The 15,681-nt window shown below is 41.3% G+C and overlaps 1 protein-coding gene across 3 annotated transcripts in view; it reads right to left on the reverse strand.

Annotated features, from left to right (window-relative positions):
- The window catches only part of LOC147027074 (guanine nucleotide exchange factor VAV2-like), a 141,359-nt gene that overhangs the window by 9,213 nt on the left and 116,465 nt on the right, over window positions 1-15,681 (reverse strand). For all 3 annotated transcript variants that reach the window (XM_085883232.1, XM_085883231.1, XM_085883230.1), the window contains 14 exons: window positions 15,469-15,568; window positions 14,538-14,633; window positions 12,294-12,362; window positions 8,294-8,380; window positions 8,091-8,179; window positions 7,838-7,970; window positions 6,615-6,724; window positions 6,395-6,496; window positions 5,431-5,531; window positions 4,968-5,104; window positions 2,457-2,525; window positions 2,331-2,374; window positions 1,164-1,280; window positions 152-239 (listed from right to left, as the gene is read on the reverse strand). In XM_085883232.1, the coding sequence (XP_085739358.1) occupies window positions 152-239; window positions 1,164-1,280; window positions 2,331-2,374; window positions 2,457-2,525; window positions 4,968-5,104; window positions 5,431-5,531; window positions 6,395-6,496; window positions 6,615-6,724; window positions 7,838-7,970; window positions 8,091-8,179; window positions 8,294-8,380; window positions 12,294-12,362; window positions 14,538-14,633; window positions 15,469-15,568 (1,342 nt within the window). The remainder of the gene's footprint in view (window positions 1-151; window positions 240-1,163; window positions 1,281-2,330; window positions 2,375-2,456; window positions 2,526-4,967; window positions 5,105-5,430; window positions 5,532-6,394; window positions 6,497-6,614; window positions 6,725-7,837; window positions 7,971-8,090; window positions 8,180-8,293; window positions 8,381-12,293; window positions 12,363-14,537; window positions 14,634-15,468; window positions 15,569-15,681) is intronic.

Genomic DNA, 15,681 nt, shown 5'->3' on the forward strand with positions numbered 1-15,681 from the left:
CGTTCTTGTAATGCAGAAGAAGGAAAACTTTATCACCCAGGGTTAAACCTACAGTCTCGACAGACTCTATCAGACGAGATGTCCATGAGAATCGCGCTGGCTCATTTCGCACAAATTCTCAAGGCTGATGAGCGCACGGTCGTACACTTACCACCATGCTTTTAAAGCGCTTGTTTTCCGTGATGTGGTATTTCCCATCATTGCAAACGATCTTGATGTGTTTCACGTGGTCCTTGTACCTGCAACAATAGATAGCACCGACCGTGTACAGATGTGGTGCTGGTGTGCTAAATGTCAATTGATAATAATTATTCCGCTTGTTTGGGGAACATAGTGTGTTTGTTTTTGTGATTTGCAAACAATAAGGGGCCATCTATCTATTATGCACTCAAAAGGGTAGGACAAGGTGAAATAAGATATAATTTTGAACAAAGGAATGAGGATGTAATGAGGAAGAAGCGGATGGTGGTAGAGTTATGATGAAGGGGATTAAGAGATGGGAAATTTGGAAAGGAGGAAGGAAGAAAATGTGAGGGGTGAATGTGGGAGGCATTAATGGGGCTTAATAATCGTGTGTCCTGGTTGAGTAGCCTTTAGCTGTCCAGCTTGGGTTTGAATCTCGACCTAGCTATAAACTGTCACGCCGGTGTTTCGCAGGCGTGATGACGCATCATTGTGTGAACTGTCTCTCAGAAGGACGTTAAACGGAGCGCCCCGTCTGCCAGCATGAGTTGGTGGAGGTTGAAGATCCTACTGTGTCTTTCAATGAAGAGTCGGCAAGCTATCGCCGGTACCCTGAACAAATATTACAAATCCCTGCTCTAATCTCCAGTGGGGCACTGCATCAACAGCATAATTTATGCCACCCACAGCCATACGCTGCACACAAAAGAAGAAGAAGAATCATGTTTTTTTTTTTGTTTTTTTTTGAGAACACAATAAAAGTTAGCCACACACTCTGTGGGGAATTAGAAGATTTACAGTGTTAAAGTCACATTTTAAAATCCCAGCAGTCACCTTCAAATTACAAATTCCTTACGCGGTACAGGTTGGAATATCATCTTCCCAAGTATTTAAAAAAAAGAGTTCATAATGGAATGTCATGTCGGGTTATCATTATAATGTACATCATTTGCTTCTTCTTCTTCTTCTTCTTCACCTACTTTATGCTAATTGCGTAGTCCTTCTGCTCCTTCGTTCGCTCTCTTACGAGGTACGTTCCATGGGGTCTCTCACTGAGGACACTTCCTGCGGTTTCTCTGTCCATTGTATCTGTAAACCTGGTGGCAAGCGGTCCAGAAAAGTGTATTAATATATTTTAAATAAATTTTATGAATGTGATAAAAGTTGTGATAACCGTGGGGTATGTTTATGTCCCAACTCCCAACAATGTTACAGGTGAAATAAAATACAGTATTTTTGGATGCAATAAGTAGATTTCCTTCCTTCTGTCATGAGGTTCAAACATTCAGCGGTAACAAGCAAATATGAGGATCATTCAAAAAGTTATAGGAAGGAGATAATTTTATTTGGGGGGGGGAAGGGGTTTCTTTACAGGAGCGAGCAAGGTAGAACTGACAGTGGAACAAACATCAAGGGGATGAATGAAGAGGAAAAGGGGAGAGAGAGAAGAGGGGGAAGCACTGAAACGAGCAAGTAAAATGGTTGGGTTAGAAAAGGTTAATGGGGGAAATAAACATCATGGGTCAGAATTGGGTTTGAGTTATGAGATATTTTGTCGATTGCATTATAATTTTGTTTTCGATAAAGGACAATGACAATGACGACAACAGCCACTCCTTTCACATCTTCAGACACATGGGGCCACTGCGGCAGTTTTTCCTTGTCGAGGAGGCACAATCCTGCATGGGTCGCCACTCCGACGCAGGATACTCGAATGGCTCATTCTTCCCATCAAGCTGGTACTCATTTTGCCGAACTCAGAAGGATGACAGGCTGAGTCAACTCACCTGTTGTTATTTTTTTTAATGGCAGGATCCTAATATCGTAAGCTAGCACCTTAACCGTTTAGCCAACACCATGCTAAACAAATAAGGTAATCGCACGTTAAATGTAAATAAAGAAATGATATCTCCCTATTGTCTTATGTACAAGTATTTTCTGAAAATAAACATGGTAATGTTAGTAAACCATGGTGTTTAAAGCAAGAACACCGGCGTATCTTGGACGACCATAAGGAGTCTCATTCGCAGAACTTTGTGACAGCCCTCGTATCGTTCTCTAAAAGTTTGCGAAACACATGTGAAGTAACATGCTTGGGACAATCTCTAAAAGGAAGTTTTGCAATTATCTTTACTGCTATAACTTACCAAGGGTATCCGCCGTATGATGTAATCGGCTTCTTGCTTGGCTTCTGCAAAATTGACACATCCAGTGAGGGTTGAAGTAGGAAACGAAGGATCCAAGTTTGTCAATGAGTGATGTACATGTGTTACCTTCACAATGTACGGTTCCACGCAGGAGCATGGAAACCATCCGGTTCTCTGCGTCGTCATGTTTCTACCCTGCAAATTGATACGTTGTGTTACAAGGATTTATAAACTTATTCCCAAATATACATGGCAAAATACACTTGGAATTCAAACTGCGATTTCATGCACACGGTCCTTTTTCCAGGATATTCAGGATACTTAAACACACGAGGAGGTCATTTGGCCCACCGTGCCTGTGCTTTAAAAACACCAAATTAATTTAATTATGCCCGGTGTCGGCTTAATGGTTCGGGTGATGGGCTTGGGATCCTCGGATCCTGAGTTCAAATCCTACTCGGATGTTGAATTAATACCAGGTGGGGTTGACTCTACCAGTCATCCTTCCGACGTCGGCAAAATGAGTACCAGCTTGCTGGCATACTATGTCGGAGTGGCGACCCGTCCAGGATTGTGACCAATAGCCAAGGAGACTGCTTAAGCAGCACCAACGCTCTGCACAGAGTATGGTCCCAATGGATGGATGGATGGATCAATTTAATTAATTTATTTATATGCACGAATGACTAAACTCATCCTTATCGTTAATTTAATTTAATTTAACATTTACAGGCAAGGAATCTTTATCTCAGAGCACACCATCCGTCAGATCAAGGCGAAATGCCGGCTGTCGTGTCTGCATTTGGGTCGTGAACATTAAGTCTCCCATGATATATTTTGAAAAGTGTAGGTCATTGTGTGCCGGTATCATGCTCAACTTTCCTGCCTGTAGATGGTAAGTTGAATTAATCTGTAATTATGTCAATACAGTCAAACGACTAAAAATACACCCTGCTTCCTTGTGCGATGAGTGTAAAGGTTATTCTTAAACTACTGCTTTAAAAACAGTGCATGGGCAACTTTGTCACTCTTTAACCATCGTACTCTCCAACACTAATTATTGATTATTTAAAATTTGATGAAATACGAACACTGCAATGATAACAAGAAAGCATCCCAAAATGCAAAGCCCGTCTGTGTCCACTTTGTACTCAAACTAAATTTGATTAAAACAAAAAGAATTGTTAAATTTATTAATTTGTATTCTCCATATTCTCAAAAGGAAGGTTTGTTCAAAATCTGATGACAAAAGCTCAAATGGTAAACGAGAAAGCATCTGAAAATGCAAGCGCATTAAATAAAGAAACACGGATGTTATTACAAGACCTGGCCGTCTCATGCTGCGCAGCGGTGGACAAGCTGATAGGCCGATTTGTACTCACTGTGACTTTGCTCTTTGACATTTTGACCCAATTATTAATTTGTATTCTCCATATTCTCAAGATAATGGTTTGTTGAAAATTTGATGATAAAAGCTCAAATGGTAAAAAAAAGAATTATGGCCTGGAGAAACAGACTGACACACACGCATGCACACACACGCAATTGAAAAAGCCAGTTGCCCACTGTGTGGGCGGACGGGTGAATAGTGAAAAGGGCCCGGGAAGAGGAATGAGTCTAAAGCGATGATTAAGCTCGTCCATAAGTCTCGACACTTACATTGAAAAAAACACAATAAAGAAAGAGCAAAACGATCTTCGGTCCACTACGATTTCTCATCAGAGACTATCCATCCTCAAGTGGGCATGGTATAATGACGTCACACAGATGCTTAAACACATACAAATCACACAAAAAACTTCATAGTAACTAAAAACAATTTTTGACCGATCCGGTTTTTCTACATTCTGCAGTAACAAATTTGGCGGCAGGGTCCTTCTGAAAGCCATGAAAGCAGCTCAACAATGCAGCACTCCTTGCTGACGCAGAAAATCCAGTTTCAGTATCCGTAACCACTCCATCATCTGTTTCTCCAGGAGTTTCAGTATCTGTAACCACTCAAGCTCCGCGTGAAGACATTTAAATGAGCAGCATGCAGTTGCCAGCCGAAGAACCACTTATTCAGCAAATATTTTGAAATAATGAAACGAATGGAACACACAAGTCTCGAGTTAATAGTTTAGTAGTTTTGATTGACAGTTGAACTGATAAAGCTTTAAGAACACAAAGACAAGCTGCTCTTCTACAGTGGACTAGTTAGGTCTGCATCATGGTCTTTCATACTCAACCCCATCAATTCATCAAATGTACAAAGACTCATGATAGAGTGTTGGTGCTGCTGCGCTAGTTTCTTGGCATGGGGAATGCTGGGTGGTTTGCCGTTGCTTTCCCAACAGTAAATCAGGGCAGGAATTTGTAATTTAGCCAGGGTTCCGGCGATAGCTTGCCGACCCTTTGTGAGATAAACCTGAGGGATTGTTAACGTTTACTAATAAGCAGTGCTAGCAGATGGATTATCCGCCTTAATGTCCACCTGCTGGACAGCACACACACTGATGCATCACCTTACATATGAAACACCAGATGACAGTTTATATCTGGATCAAGATTCGACAGCTCAAAAACTCGTGTGCATACCTATAGGCTATCTTGCCAGCCCACTCAACTCCATACTGCTACTAAAAGCCAAGGTCTCACCTCCCACCACAGGCTGTTGGCATCTCCTTGGATAAGTTCGATGATATCGTCCTTCTCGAACGTGATCAATGGGCTATAGCAAGGTGGTGGGAGAGGGCTACCCAAGTAATCTTTGGAAGCAGTCATTTGCGTGGCCCCTTAAATGAAAACAAAAAGGTACATGCAAGCTTTCAATGGATTAAAAGGCAGAAAGGGACAGCAATCTCACATGGCGTTCACAAGAAATTCTCCAGAAATGATCAGAGTGCTTCACAAGAGGTGTGATGTTGGGAGTTTGTGTGGCTTGGGTAGATCTCAAGGAAAGAGATCAAGTTGATGCTATGTGAGTGCGATGGGCTGAAGCGACCAAGACATAATTAGTATGAAAACAACACGAACTTTAGTTCATCTTCAGATCGGTCAAACAATTAATTATATCTCTGTACATAGTCAGGGCACTTAGCCAGGGTAGTTCTCAACTTACCTGGTTGCCGAGGCTTTGCACAGGCCTCCATACTGCCAAGACACTCCTTATGGCCTCCCACATGGCAGCGCTTACAGATGTAGCCCTGATAGAATGTTCCTCTGTGGAAACAAGTAGAAAATGTCACTATTGTACCCATAATGCTACCCAAAGGGTTTTGGATAGGTATGGTAACGTCAGGTTAGGTCCAGGCAAATCAAGGCCAAAGCCTCAGCTCACGCTCTATGCTTCGTTTCCTTCAGGTGTGACGCCCAGGGCACGTTCGATGCTATTTATTATATTACCTCCACCACGGGAGGTGGACGGAGGTGATGTTTTTAACCCTGTTTATCTGTCTGTCTGTTTGTGAGCAGGATATCTCAAAAAGTTATGGACGGATTCAGACGAAACTTGGTGAACAGGTTGGGTGTGTGACAATGACAAATCTGTTCGATTTTATTGATGATCTGGATCTGGATAGTAAATTTTTTTAAAGTGATTATATTCACCATTGAGAGATCAGGCCAAAAACAACACACACACACACACACACACACACACACACACACACACACACACACACACACACACACACACACACACACACACACACCATGATATCTCAAAAAGCTGAAGACGGATTATGAAAAAAAAAAAACTTGGTGGATGAGTTGGGAAGGTGACACGAAGAACAAGCCAATTAAATTCTGGTTCAGGTTAACACGATATATGAGATTTGAACGTGGGATACAAGCAAGCATCATGAGTCACGTTCTCAAGTTGGAACGCCAATCCCATTTAACGTCTGATTATCTATGTGGAGACATTGGTGACTAAAGATGTGATTTAAACTTTTATTTGTAGGTGAAAACAAAATCTGTTAATTTAGATTTCTAAGAGTATGAATGGATTATTATTATTATTATTATTGTTATTATTAGACCTTTGAAATACCACTGAACAAAATTAATGGTGTTTGCTTCACCTGAGCAGCATGTGACACGCCTGGCAGCTGGTGGACTCTTTAAAAGTGTTCATCAGAAACTCGTGGTGCTGTGCATTCCACTTTTCTGGCTTGATGTTCGACCTTCCGGCATGAGGGGATGCAAATTACAAACTCAAATCATAATTCACGCGGTATCGATTCAACATCGTCCACCTCCATAAACATCTCATGAATATATCAAAAGATGAGAATCGCACACCGAGCCATCTCAAACTGCTCCATCCATATCCTTTTCAGCTCCTCTGTCTTGCAGAAGAACTGGAAGCCATTCTGACCTTGCAGGTGGGCCAAGAAGAATCCATAGGACCACTGAAAATGAATTTAAAGGTTAGTGTTTCAATTTTTTATTACAAAAATAAAAAATATATTTCCAAAATAATAAAATATATAAATTAATAAATATTTCCATAAAAAATTTAAAAATATTTAAAGGAAAGATAAATTCACTGAATATGAATTTAAAGGTCATTACAATTGTCACAGTTAAGTTGTAACATTATAGTCATTATCATAGTTCGAAGATTACAAAGCCAGCCCACCATTGCTGAAAAAGTAATGGGTACATTGAAAAAAGGCAAAAGAAGGAAGAATGGAGTACGTAGACGTAGAAAGAGTACGTAGACAAATCTACACGTGCACACAAAAATGGTGGAACTTACAACATCCCCAGCCCCCTCCCGTATGCCCAATTGACGGAAGGCACGCTACCCTTTGTGTGATCAAACTCCCCTAAAAACATTATTTTATGGAAAATTGTTTAGCTTATATTGCAGCTCTACCCAATGAACTTCTCCAAATAAAAACAATACTACCTATTCTTCTCAACTTGAAGAATGGATGAAATCAATAGGACATTGATCAAGGTATGCTAACAGCCATGGGAAGCAAGAATAAGCTGTCGTTTCGTGCGCTAACCGTTCATCAGAAAAAAAATTAACTTTCTTTTTGTTTCCGTATTGTTTTTTTTTCTTTTCTCCCTCTGATGAAGGGTTAATACCCAAAACATCTTCATCTTCTCTTTTTGCATTCCACTGTGGTTAGCATACGTCAAGTAATATCCCGTTGATTTCGTCCAATGATCTACCTGTCTGCCAACGCAGATTGACCCTCGCCTCCACCAGCAAGTCTCGTTCTTAAATTAGAAGTCAGATATTTTAAAATATTTTTTACAACCACACTAATTGTTATATATTTGGGACGATAGAACATAAGGGCTTCATATTTATTTTGGGGGGAAAATGACATAAAGAGTTATTCTCTGATCCTTAACTGAGGTTTTCCAAAAAAAGTCTGGCTCTTCCACAAGCCTTGAAAATCAAACAATCATAAGCTTATGATTTCATCATTCAGTATTTTAAATATAGATATTTTTACAGCATAAATGTATGTATTCAATTTGTGGAATAACCATGGAGATGACACCTTTCGATTTTCTCGGTTTGGTGTTGGATCATCCGTAACCTTGTACTCTTTGAGGTCAAGCAGTTCCCGAAAGTCGAACAATTCCCCTCGTCGTTTGCAAATGACAACAGCACAGTCGAACAAGAAAATATATCTAGGCACAAGAACAGGAAGTATTTAATGGATCTATTTCTTCTGGCATAAAAATAAAATCGAAAGGATTATCAAGTTGGCAATCCCATCCCCCGTTTGGTAATCTGTACAGGTGCCATACCTGTCCTGTTTCGTCCGTTTTTCCGTCACGGAAGTCACCTTGACCTCTCCGTCCTTTTTAGGCCGCCCGTAACCAATGAGAGGCTGCTCCTAATCAAAGGGGGACATGAAGTGGATACTTAAGAAACTGCATTTGTAATGACAGTGGATTTTATTCAAGTGCAAGTGTAACCATTTGTACAACTTCATTTTTAAAAAGCTTACCAGGTTTTCAATGCTCGACTGAAATTGCCAAACTGTTTTCATGGTGTCCATGTCATGCTTTACTTCATTGATATGCTGAGCCACATCCTGGAGGAGAGATCATCAGCTTCTCTTTGGTACCTCATTATTCATTTAGAAATCAAAATGTATATGCCATAAATGTACAGTATGTGTATCTATGGTAATACATGTTATGTTAAAGATCCCACAGTGTCCTTCATGAAGAATAGCTGAGTTATCATCGTCACCCTGGCTTATTTCCAAACTCCTACCACCTGCAGTCGAACGTCAGGCTTGGCCAACTGGTTTGTGAAAGACTTGGGCAGAGTTTGTGAAAGACTGAGATTCAATGGCATGACAAGACTCATCAATGCCGTAGCATCTTTCTCGTTGCAAGCTGGCAACACATTTCACCATGTCTGCAGGAGGAGGAGATTGGGACCATACTCTGTGCAGAGCATTGGTGCTGCCTAAGCAGTCTCCTTGGCTATTGGACACAATCCTTGCCGAGTCGCCACTCCGACACAGTATACCAGCATGCTAGTACTCATTTTGCCGACCTCGGAAGGATAACAGGTCGAGTTAACCCAAACTGGTATTAATTCAGCAGCTGAGCAGGATTTAAACTCAGGACCCTAGGATCCAAATCCCACCACCCAAACCATTAAGCCAACACCAGGCATGTGACTGCAGAATCGCAGTTCAAATGGTAAATAGCACTACTGGCTGAAAAAGTGGAGCTATCAACCTGTTTTGCCATGCTGCGCAATCATGAGGGCAGCACATCACATTCCCAATCACTGAAGGTGACAGTTCATGGTTATATGCTTGTCAATGACACCACACTGATGTGCTCAGGAAAGACAATGTGCTCGTGTGGCAGACATGTCATGCTGTCCCTGGGTTTGTTTCTGACCTCACCACTCACGAGCTATCCTCTTGCAGAGACAGCTTTGTTACATCCTTTACCACATCCATCCAGGATATAAACGGTGTACCTCTCCATATATATGTATGTATGCATATATATATATATATATATATATATATATATATATATATATATATATATATATATATATATATATTTGAAAGATCTTCAAGGTTCTATGTCCGAGATAGGGCTTAGTGTTCATCAATAAATAATGTCCTGTTCCCTTCATAAAGCTGGCCTCCATGGACAGGTGGCAAGAAAGAAGACATTCCTGAGAAAGCCGGATCTAAAAGCTCATATGGAGTTTGCGAAAAAGCATCTTAATGATACTGCAGAGATGTGGAGAAACGTTTTGTGGTCAGACGAGACAAAAATTGAACTTTTTGGTGGAAATTCAAAGCGTTATATCTGGTACAAGCCTAACACTGCACATCATCCAGTCAACACCATCCGTACTGTGAAGCATGGTGGCGGCAGCATCATGTTATGGGGCTGCTTTTCATCAGCAGGGACTGATAAGCTTGTCAGGATAGAAGGGACAATGGACGGAACAAAGTACAGGAGAATCCTCGATTAAAACCTGCTTGAGTCAGCCATGAATCTGAAACTGAGACTTCATGCATGAGACCTTCACCTTCCATGAGACAGTTATGAGACCTTCACATTTCATGAGGACCATGATCTGAAGCACAAAGCTAAAGCCACACTGAAGTGGCAGAATATGAAGAAAATAAATGTTCTTGAGTGGCCCAGTCAAAGTCCGGACTTGAATCCAATTGAACATTCATGGCGACACTTGAAGATTGCAGTCCATTGAGGATCCCCATCAAACTTGGCAGAACTAGAGCAATTTTTACATGAAGGGCAAATGGGCAAAAATTGGGCAAAAATGGGCAAAGATTTCACCATCTCACTGTACAAAGCTGCTGGAGACTACCCATAAATACTCGTAGCAGTCATTGCTGCAAAAGATGCTTCGACCAGGTACTGACCTCAGGGGCTGAATACTTTTACAACCAGTGAATTTTGATTTGTACATGTGTTTTTGTAGGTATTCCTGACATGTAACCTCCTTCAACTATAACAGTGTATAGTTTGATCTCTTCAGTTATGAATTACAAAGTTCATTTGGAAAAATTGTTTCTACATAATTCATAATTCATCTAAATGTGGTATTATTGGTAGGGGGTGCATACTTTTACAATGTGGCTGTCATCAGCATGGAGTGGTCGTCTCATATCTCACGATGGTTGAGCTGACAAGTTGTCCCATGAAGGATCGTCTTTCACAGACTAGAATCCAAGCCAGAAATTCCATTTTTGCTTCGAGGTCTTATTTCCTGGCTGCAATTCAAAATCCTCTTTCACTGACTAATAAATACCTGAACACCATGGATGTGTGTCAAGCACCCTCTGTTGGTGAGGAATCAGGACCAATGCAGTAAGTGGAGATGTGGCAGAGTGGCACGCAGTCACTATTTTTATTGCGACAGTAAACCGAAGACATTTAATTGGACACGATACCTCATGAAATGGCTTGCCTGATCACCTCTTGGTGGGGTGGAGGCAGTGGGGGGAGAGGCAATCCAAGGTGAAAGGGGTCAATGAGCCAGAAATGCACCTGTGGATTAATTTTCTGCCCAAGGGGTGGATGGAATTGGAGAAAAGGTTTCTAAAGTTTGTATGGGCTGACCGATAGTACAGTTAGCAGTGCAGCAGCTAACACTACTTCTATCAGTGGGAGGTACGGTGTTTTTCAGAGTGTAACCCAAGCTGAAAGTTCCACTCTCAAATATATGTATATATTGGGTCGCCGAAATAGGTGACCCTTATTGTCAGTAATTCTGTCTGTTTGCTTGGATGTTTGTTCGTTTGTCATCAGCATAATTGCTAGTAAACGTGGGCGGATTTTGACCAAACTCGGGTGGAAGGTACATCTTATGACCTAGTGCTTTGGAAATTGTGATGGTTGCTAGGGACGCTTTGGTTCCCTAGCAACAACCGAAAAACCTTCAAAATCGGTACCGTTCACGCGAAATCAATACAAACACCGTTTCTCGACACCTACGATTGTCGCAATACCAGCAGTCCTGCTCGGCAACCCATTCCCCATTCCCCACCTAAAGTCTGGAAGCCATTTTGCTCTTTCTCGAACACCTTGCCTGTGGTGCCCCCTTCAAGTTTGTTTTTACGCTGATTTCATCAAACTATGGATAATCCGAGGAGTGCGAAATGCCATATAGCCTATATGACATTATATTGTTCCTGGAATGTTCCAGAGGAAGTTTTGCACCAAAGGTCATAATCCTTGACCTTTGACCTTTAAAGGCCACAAAGGTCAAATTTTCAAAGTTGTGGGAATCAAACCGGGTTTTCGACCTTCTTCGACGAACTAACTCCAATAAGCTATAGCACGTATCCTGTTTCCTTATTTTAATCTCCACAACATTGTTTTGTGACCTTTAAAGGTTATGCAAAAGTCAAATTTTGAAAGTTGTTGAACGAAACCGGGTTTTCGACATTTTTCTGCTAATAACCCGTCACTCGTACCACATCATGTTGATCATTTTTATAACTTGGTCAAAAATTATCACATTGTCTCATCCTCCTTGACTACTGAAACGATCTGCATCGTCAAATACCGCTCGTGAACCATCGTCGTCTTCAGACTTGTCCTTTCTCTCTTCATGCAAGATATTTTGATATCCTCAAATATTTTAACATGATTCGTCAGGAGCAATAAAACTGGTTCTGCCATTTTTACACCGACAGCTTATACAGCATGCGTGTGGATTAATTATCCAATGGCTTGCAGTCATTCCACTGCTTCCTTGTACACTATTTCCCTGCACAAACAGACACCTAGTTCTGCAAAAATAGCACAAGTGTGATTTCATTTTACAGCGTTATGATAATGTTCCAAAGATGTATTTTCTCCATCATACATGATGACGGATGTGCAGGCTTCCAGATTTCCCAATGGAGCCTGTACGAAATTGATGCCGTCTGCAGGTGTACCCAAAAAACGCGTTTGACTCGTTCTCGCTCACAGATCAAACCTTCTCACCTTCATAGCATCGAGAGCCGTTCGAAGATGTTCTTTATCAGTCGGAGAGCTAGTATGAGATAGAAGTTCCTGTTGAGGACAAGGGGCAAAGATAATGTGCAAGAGGAAGGTTTATCTGTGGCATGTTCACAGTAAGCACAAAAAAAAGAGAGAAGTGAGGGTCACAGAAGGGGAAGCTTTGTAATAATGGAAGAAAATACACTTCCGTAAAGGGTAGAAAAGGAAGAGTTATTCTTTTTTTTAAAGCTTACTGTACCCAAAAGCATACATACTGAGAGAGATAGAGATATGTTTCTCAATTGACAAATGTCTTTTCATGTAAAAGAAAGTTTTGAAGCATTTGATTGAACGCAAGCTTTATACCCCGAAGACCCGGTCACACAAACACATGATAAGGCTTGTCAAACCATTACGCGTACACCCTGTCCTCCCCCAAAGGCTGACGACGTGTGATTGTACAAGAAGCCACTTTTTCTGCCTTCAGGCTTCCTCGTCAAGTTTGAAATACAGGGCTCGTCACCGGGCACTAAACCGCACGACACAAAGGGAGCAAAGAAGCGACGTGATGTACAAATACTAATTTTGTCTAACCCCATGATTGGTCAACGATCAAGCGATTGATGAAATGGGTAGGCCGAAAGGGAAATTAATTTATCAGAAAATTTAAAAACATGGAAGCTTCAAGCTCACCTGTGCGCATCACCAGGCTTGTGGATAACGGATCTCATCACCCCGTAAAGACTACACTCCGCAAGTTCACCAGAACTGAGATGTTCCATACGTTCAATTTAGTGCAACATGGAACATCATCAAATCGGAAGAACTCCTCGCCCTTCTCGATAACCATTTTCTCCCCTGACGGTGGTACAGTTTTCATTTTCAGACACTATTTTATCACTGCCAACTGATTTCTTTGCCTGCCTCCTTTTCTTCTGTAAGTCGTGTGTTTGCTAAATTGGTCTGGCAGGATAGCTGAGACGTAGGTATTCGAATGGCATTGCCTGGGTTTGAACTGAGATCCAGATATAAACTGTCAACCTGGTGTTTCACATGCAGGGCGAAGCATCAATGTGTGTGCCGTCCATCGGAGGGACGTTAACCTGGAAGACCCATTTGCCAGAATTGGTTGTTGGTTGACGTTAAAGGTAAGACTGTGTTATTCAAGAAGATAAAGCGAGTTATCACCTGCACCTTGAAGAGATTACAAATTCCTGCCAAAGTTACCTTCAGTTGAAAGTCCGACCTGGCCAGGTGATTCATGAAAGACTAGAATCAAATATATTCCCCCACCTTCTTCTTCTTCTTCATGTGTAGCCCGTGGCTGCTAGTTGCATCATTGGTTGGATGCACAGCTATGCTACTGATGCAATTCCCCGATTACCAATAAGCTGATGCTCATTTCACCAACCTTGGAAGGATGACAGGCTGAGTAAACCCCACCTGGTGATAATTCAACGGAAAAACAAGGGCTCAAACTCAGGACCCTAAGATCATAAGCCAACCACCTTAACCACTAAGCCAACACCAGGCTTATTCTCGAACCCCCCCCCCCCACCCAGCTGAGCCCACATTGATGTGTGAATCATTGGGGCATTATAACAGTAGTAGTAGTTGTAATAGGACGAGTAGTCATCATAATACTTTGCCAAATCCTTACCTTAATTGCATTGCCTACTGATTTAGTTTCTCTCCCCTTTTTCTGCACAATTATAAATCAGTGATAAAGTATCCTGGAAAAGCTGTTATTCCAAACTAATGTTACATTTTTCAAAATGCACGAGAGAAAACGGGACAACTGGCAATGAACACACCTGGGATGTTGAAAAAGTTACACAAACAAGATACAATAGTCACATGCCAAAAAAAAGTATAACAAGCAGGACTGTATATATCAAATTAAATATACATTTGTGTCTTTTCCTATTAATTATAAAACAAAATATCGAAAATCCAAAATTGTTGGCATGTCTTGGCCTCATGTGGAGTCTCTCATTCTGAGAACATTTTGAACGTCACTCAATACGTGCTAAAGGAGAGTGTAGTAGTCGACAATTGGAAATGAATAGAATGATAAGAGCGAATTAGGAAAAAAAAAAACAAAGGAAGAGAAGATAATAAAACATACCATAGTTAGCATGATGGTAAAACTAATTCCAGAGGAAGAAAGGGACATAGAGGCAGCCAGACAAGATAATCAGAAAGATAAATAGACAAAATGAAAGACAAACAGGTTACAACACAAACCTTGAGAAGCAAATGGTATTTCAGAACCCTCTGCATCGGTACCACCAGTAAGTCTCGCAGCATGAACTTTCCTCCATTCGCACGCTGTGCACACTCCTGTGTACGCGGTAACCACACGGTGGACACACACGTGATGCACATGTTCATGATAGCCTGAGAAAGACTCTCAAATGTGATGGAAAGAATGAAAAGGACGTGTTATCTGGAGCCTCACTCAATCAAGGGACCAATTCATGAAAGATATTTTAATATCCTCAAATATCTGGAGGTGTGTTCCATTCCTAAACAAGATGATTAGGAAAAAAAAATGTTCGAACATGATAAACTGAAAGAGTTCATAGAACACCTGACCCCGCGCAGTCTTGAGAAACAAGGACATGGGCGGGGATCTGCGAGCGGAAATTTGATTGGTCGTGATGACATAAAATGCTGTAATATTTTGGCTGAGTACTGGAAGGTTTTGTCCAAGTGCACGTGTACAATCGGGATGAATCCGGGACCAAAGTACTGCTAAAGTGCGGGTTCGTCTTCAAATTTAAGTTCCGATTGGTGTTCAAAATATAACATTCAATTTAAATTAAGGTGTTCCTCGATCGTAAACTAACGTTTGTGGACAGACAGTCAGGCAGACAGACGAAGGAAACCAATTGATTAACCCTGCTTTTTGCTTCGTACGCACGGGGTAGTAATCGTGGTGATCACATGATTACTGCTTGAAAGTGAGATTGGCTGAAAGCCCTCCCCCCTCGCCTTTCCCCCTAAATTCCAGACTTTCCACTAATGCATCAGTTTGGGAAAAAAAATCACTCACTGCTCGATTTGTCCAATCAAATTGTGCATCGAGTCACGTGATTATGGTAAAATAGATAAAGCAACCAGTTTTGGGGGAATCTACACCTGAGTCTCGGAACCTGTGAGTGGAAGAACACACCTCCAGTTTGATTTTGAGTTCGTCCTTGTGAGAGCAAATTTCTTCCACACAATGCTGGGCAGTCTCCAGCTGGCTGCAGTAGGGTCCATACAGCACGAACCTGGAGGGAGGACACCGACCAGGTGATACCTTTGGTAACTACGTTCGACAGCATGAACATGTCGGAATGAATAAAACTTCAGGATACAACAACAGAAGAAAATCGCTATGAAT

Source organism: Eptatretus burgeri, chromosome 5, assembly GCF_056783735.1.
Source record: "Eptatretus burgeri isolate ZD-2024b chromosome 5, Ebu_testis_v1, whole genome shotgun sequence".
Taxonomy (NCBI): domain Eukaryota; kingdom Metazoa; phylum Chordata; class Myxini; order Myxiniformes; family Myxinidae; genus Eptatretus; species Eptatretus burgeri.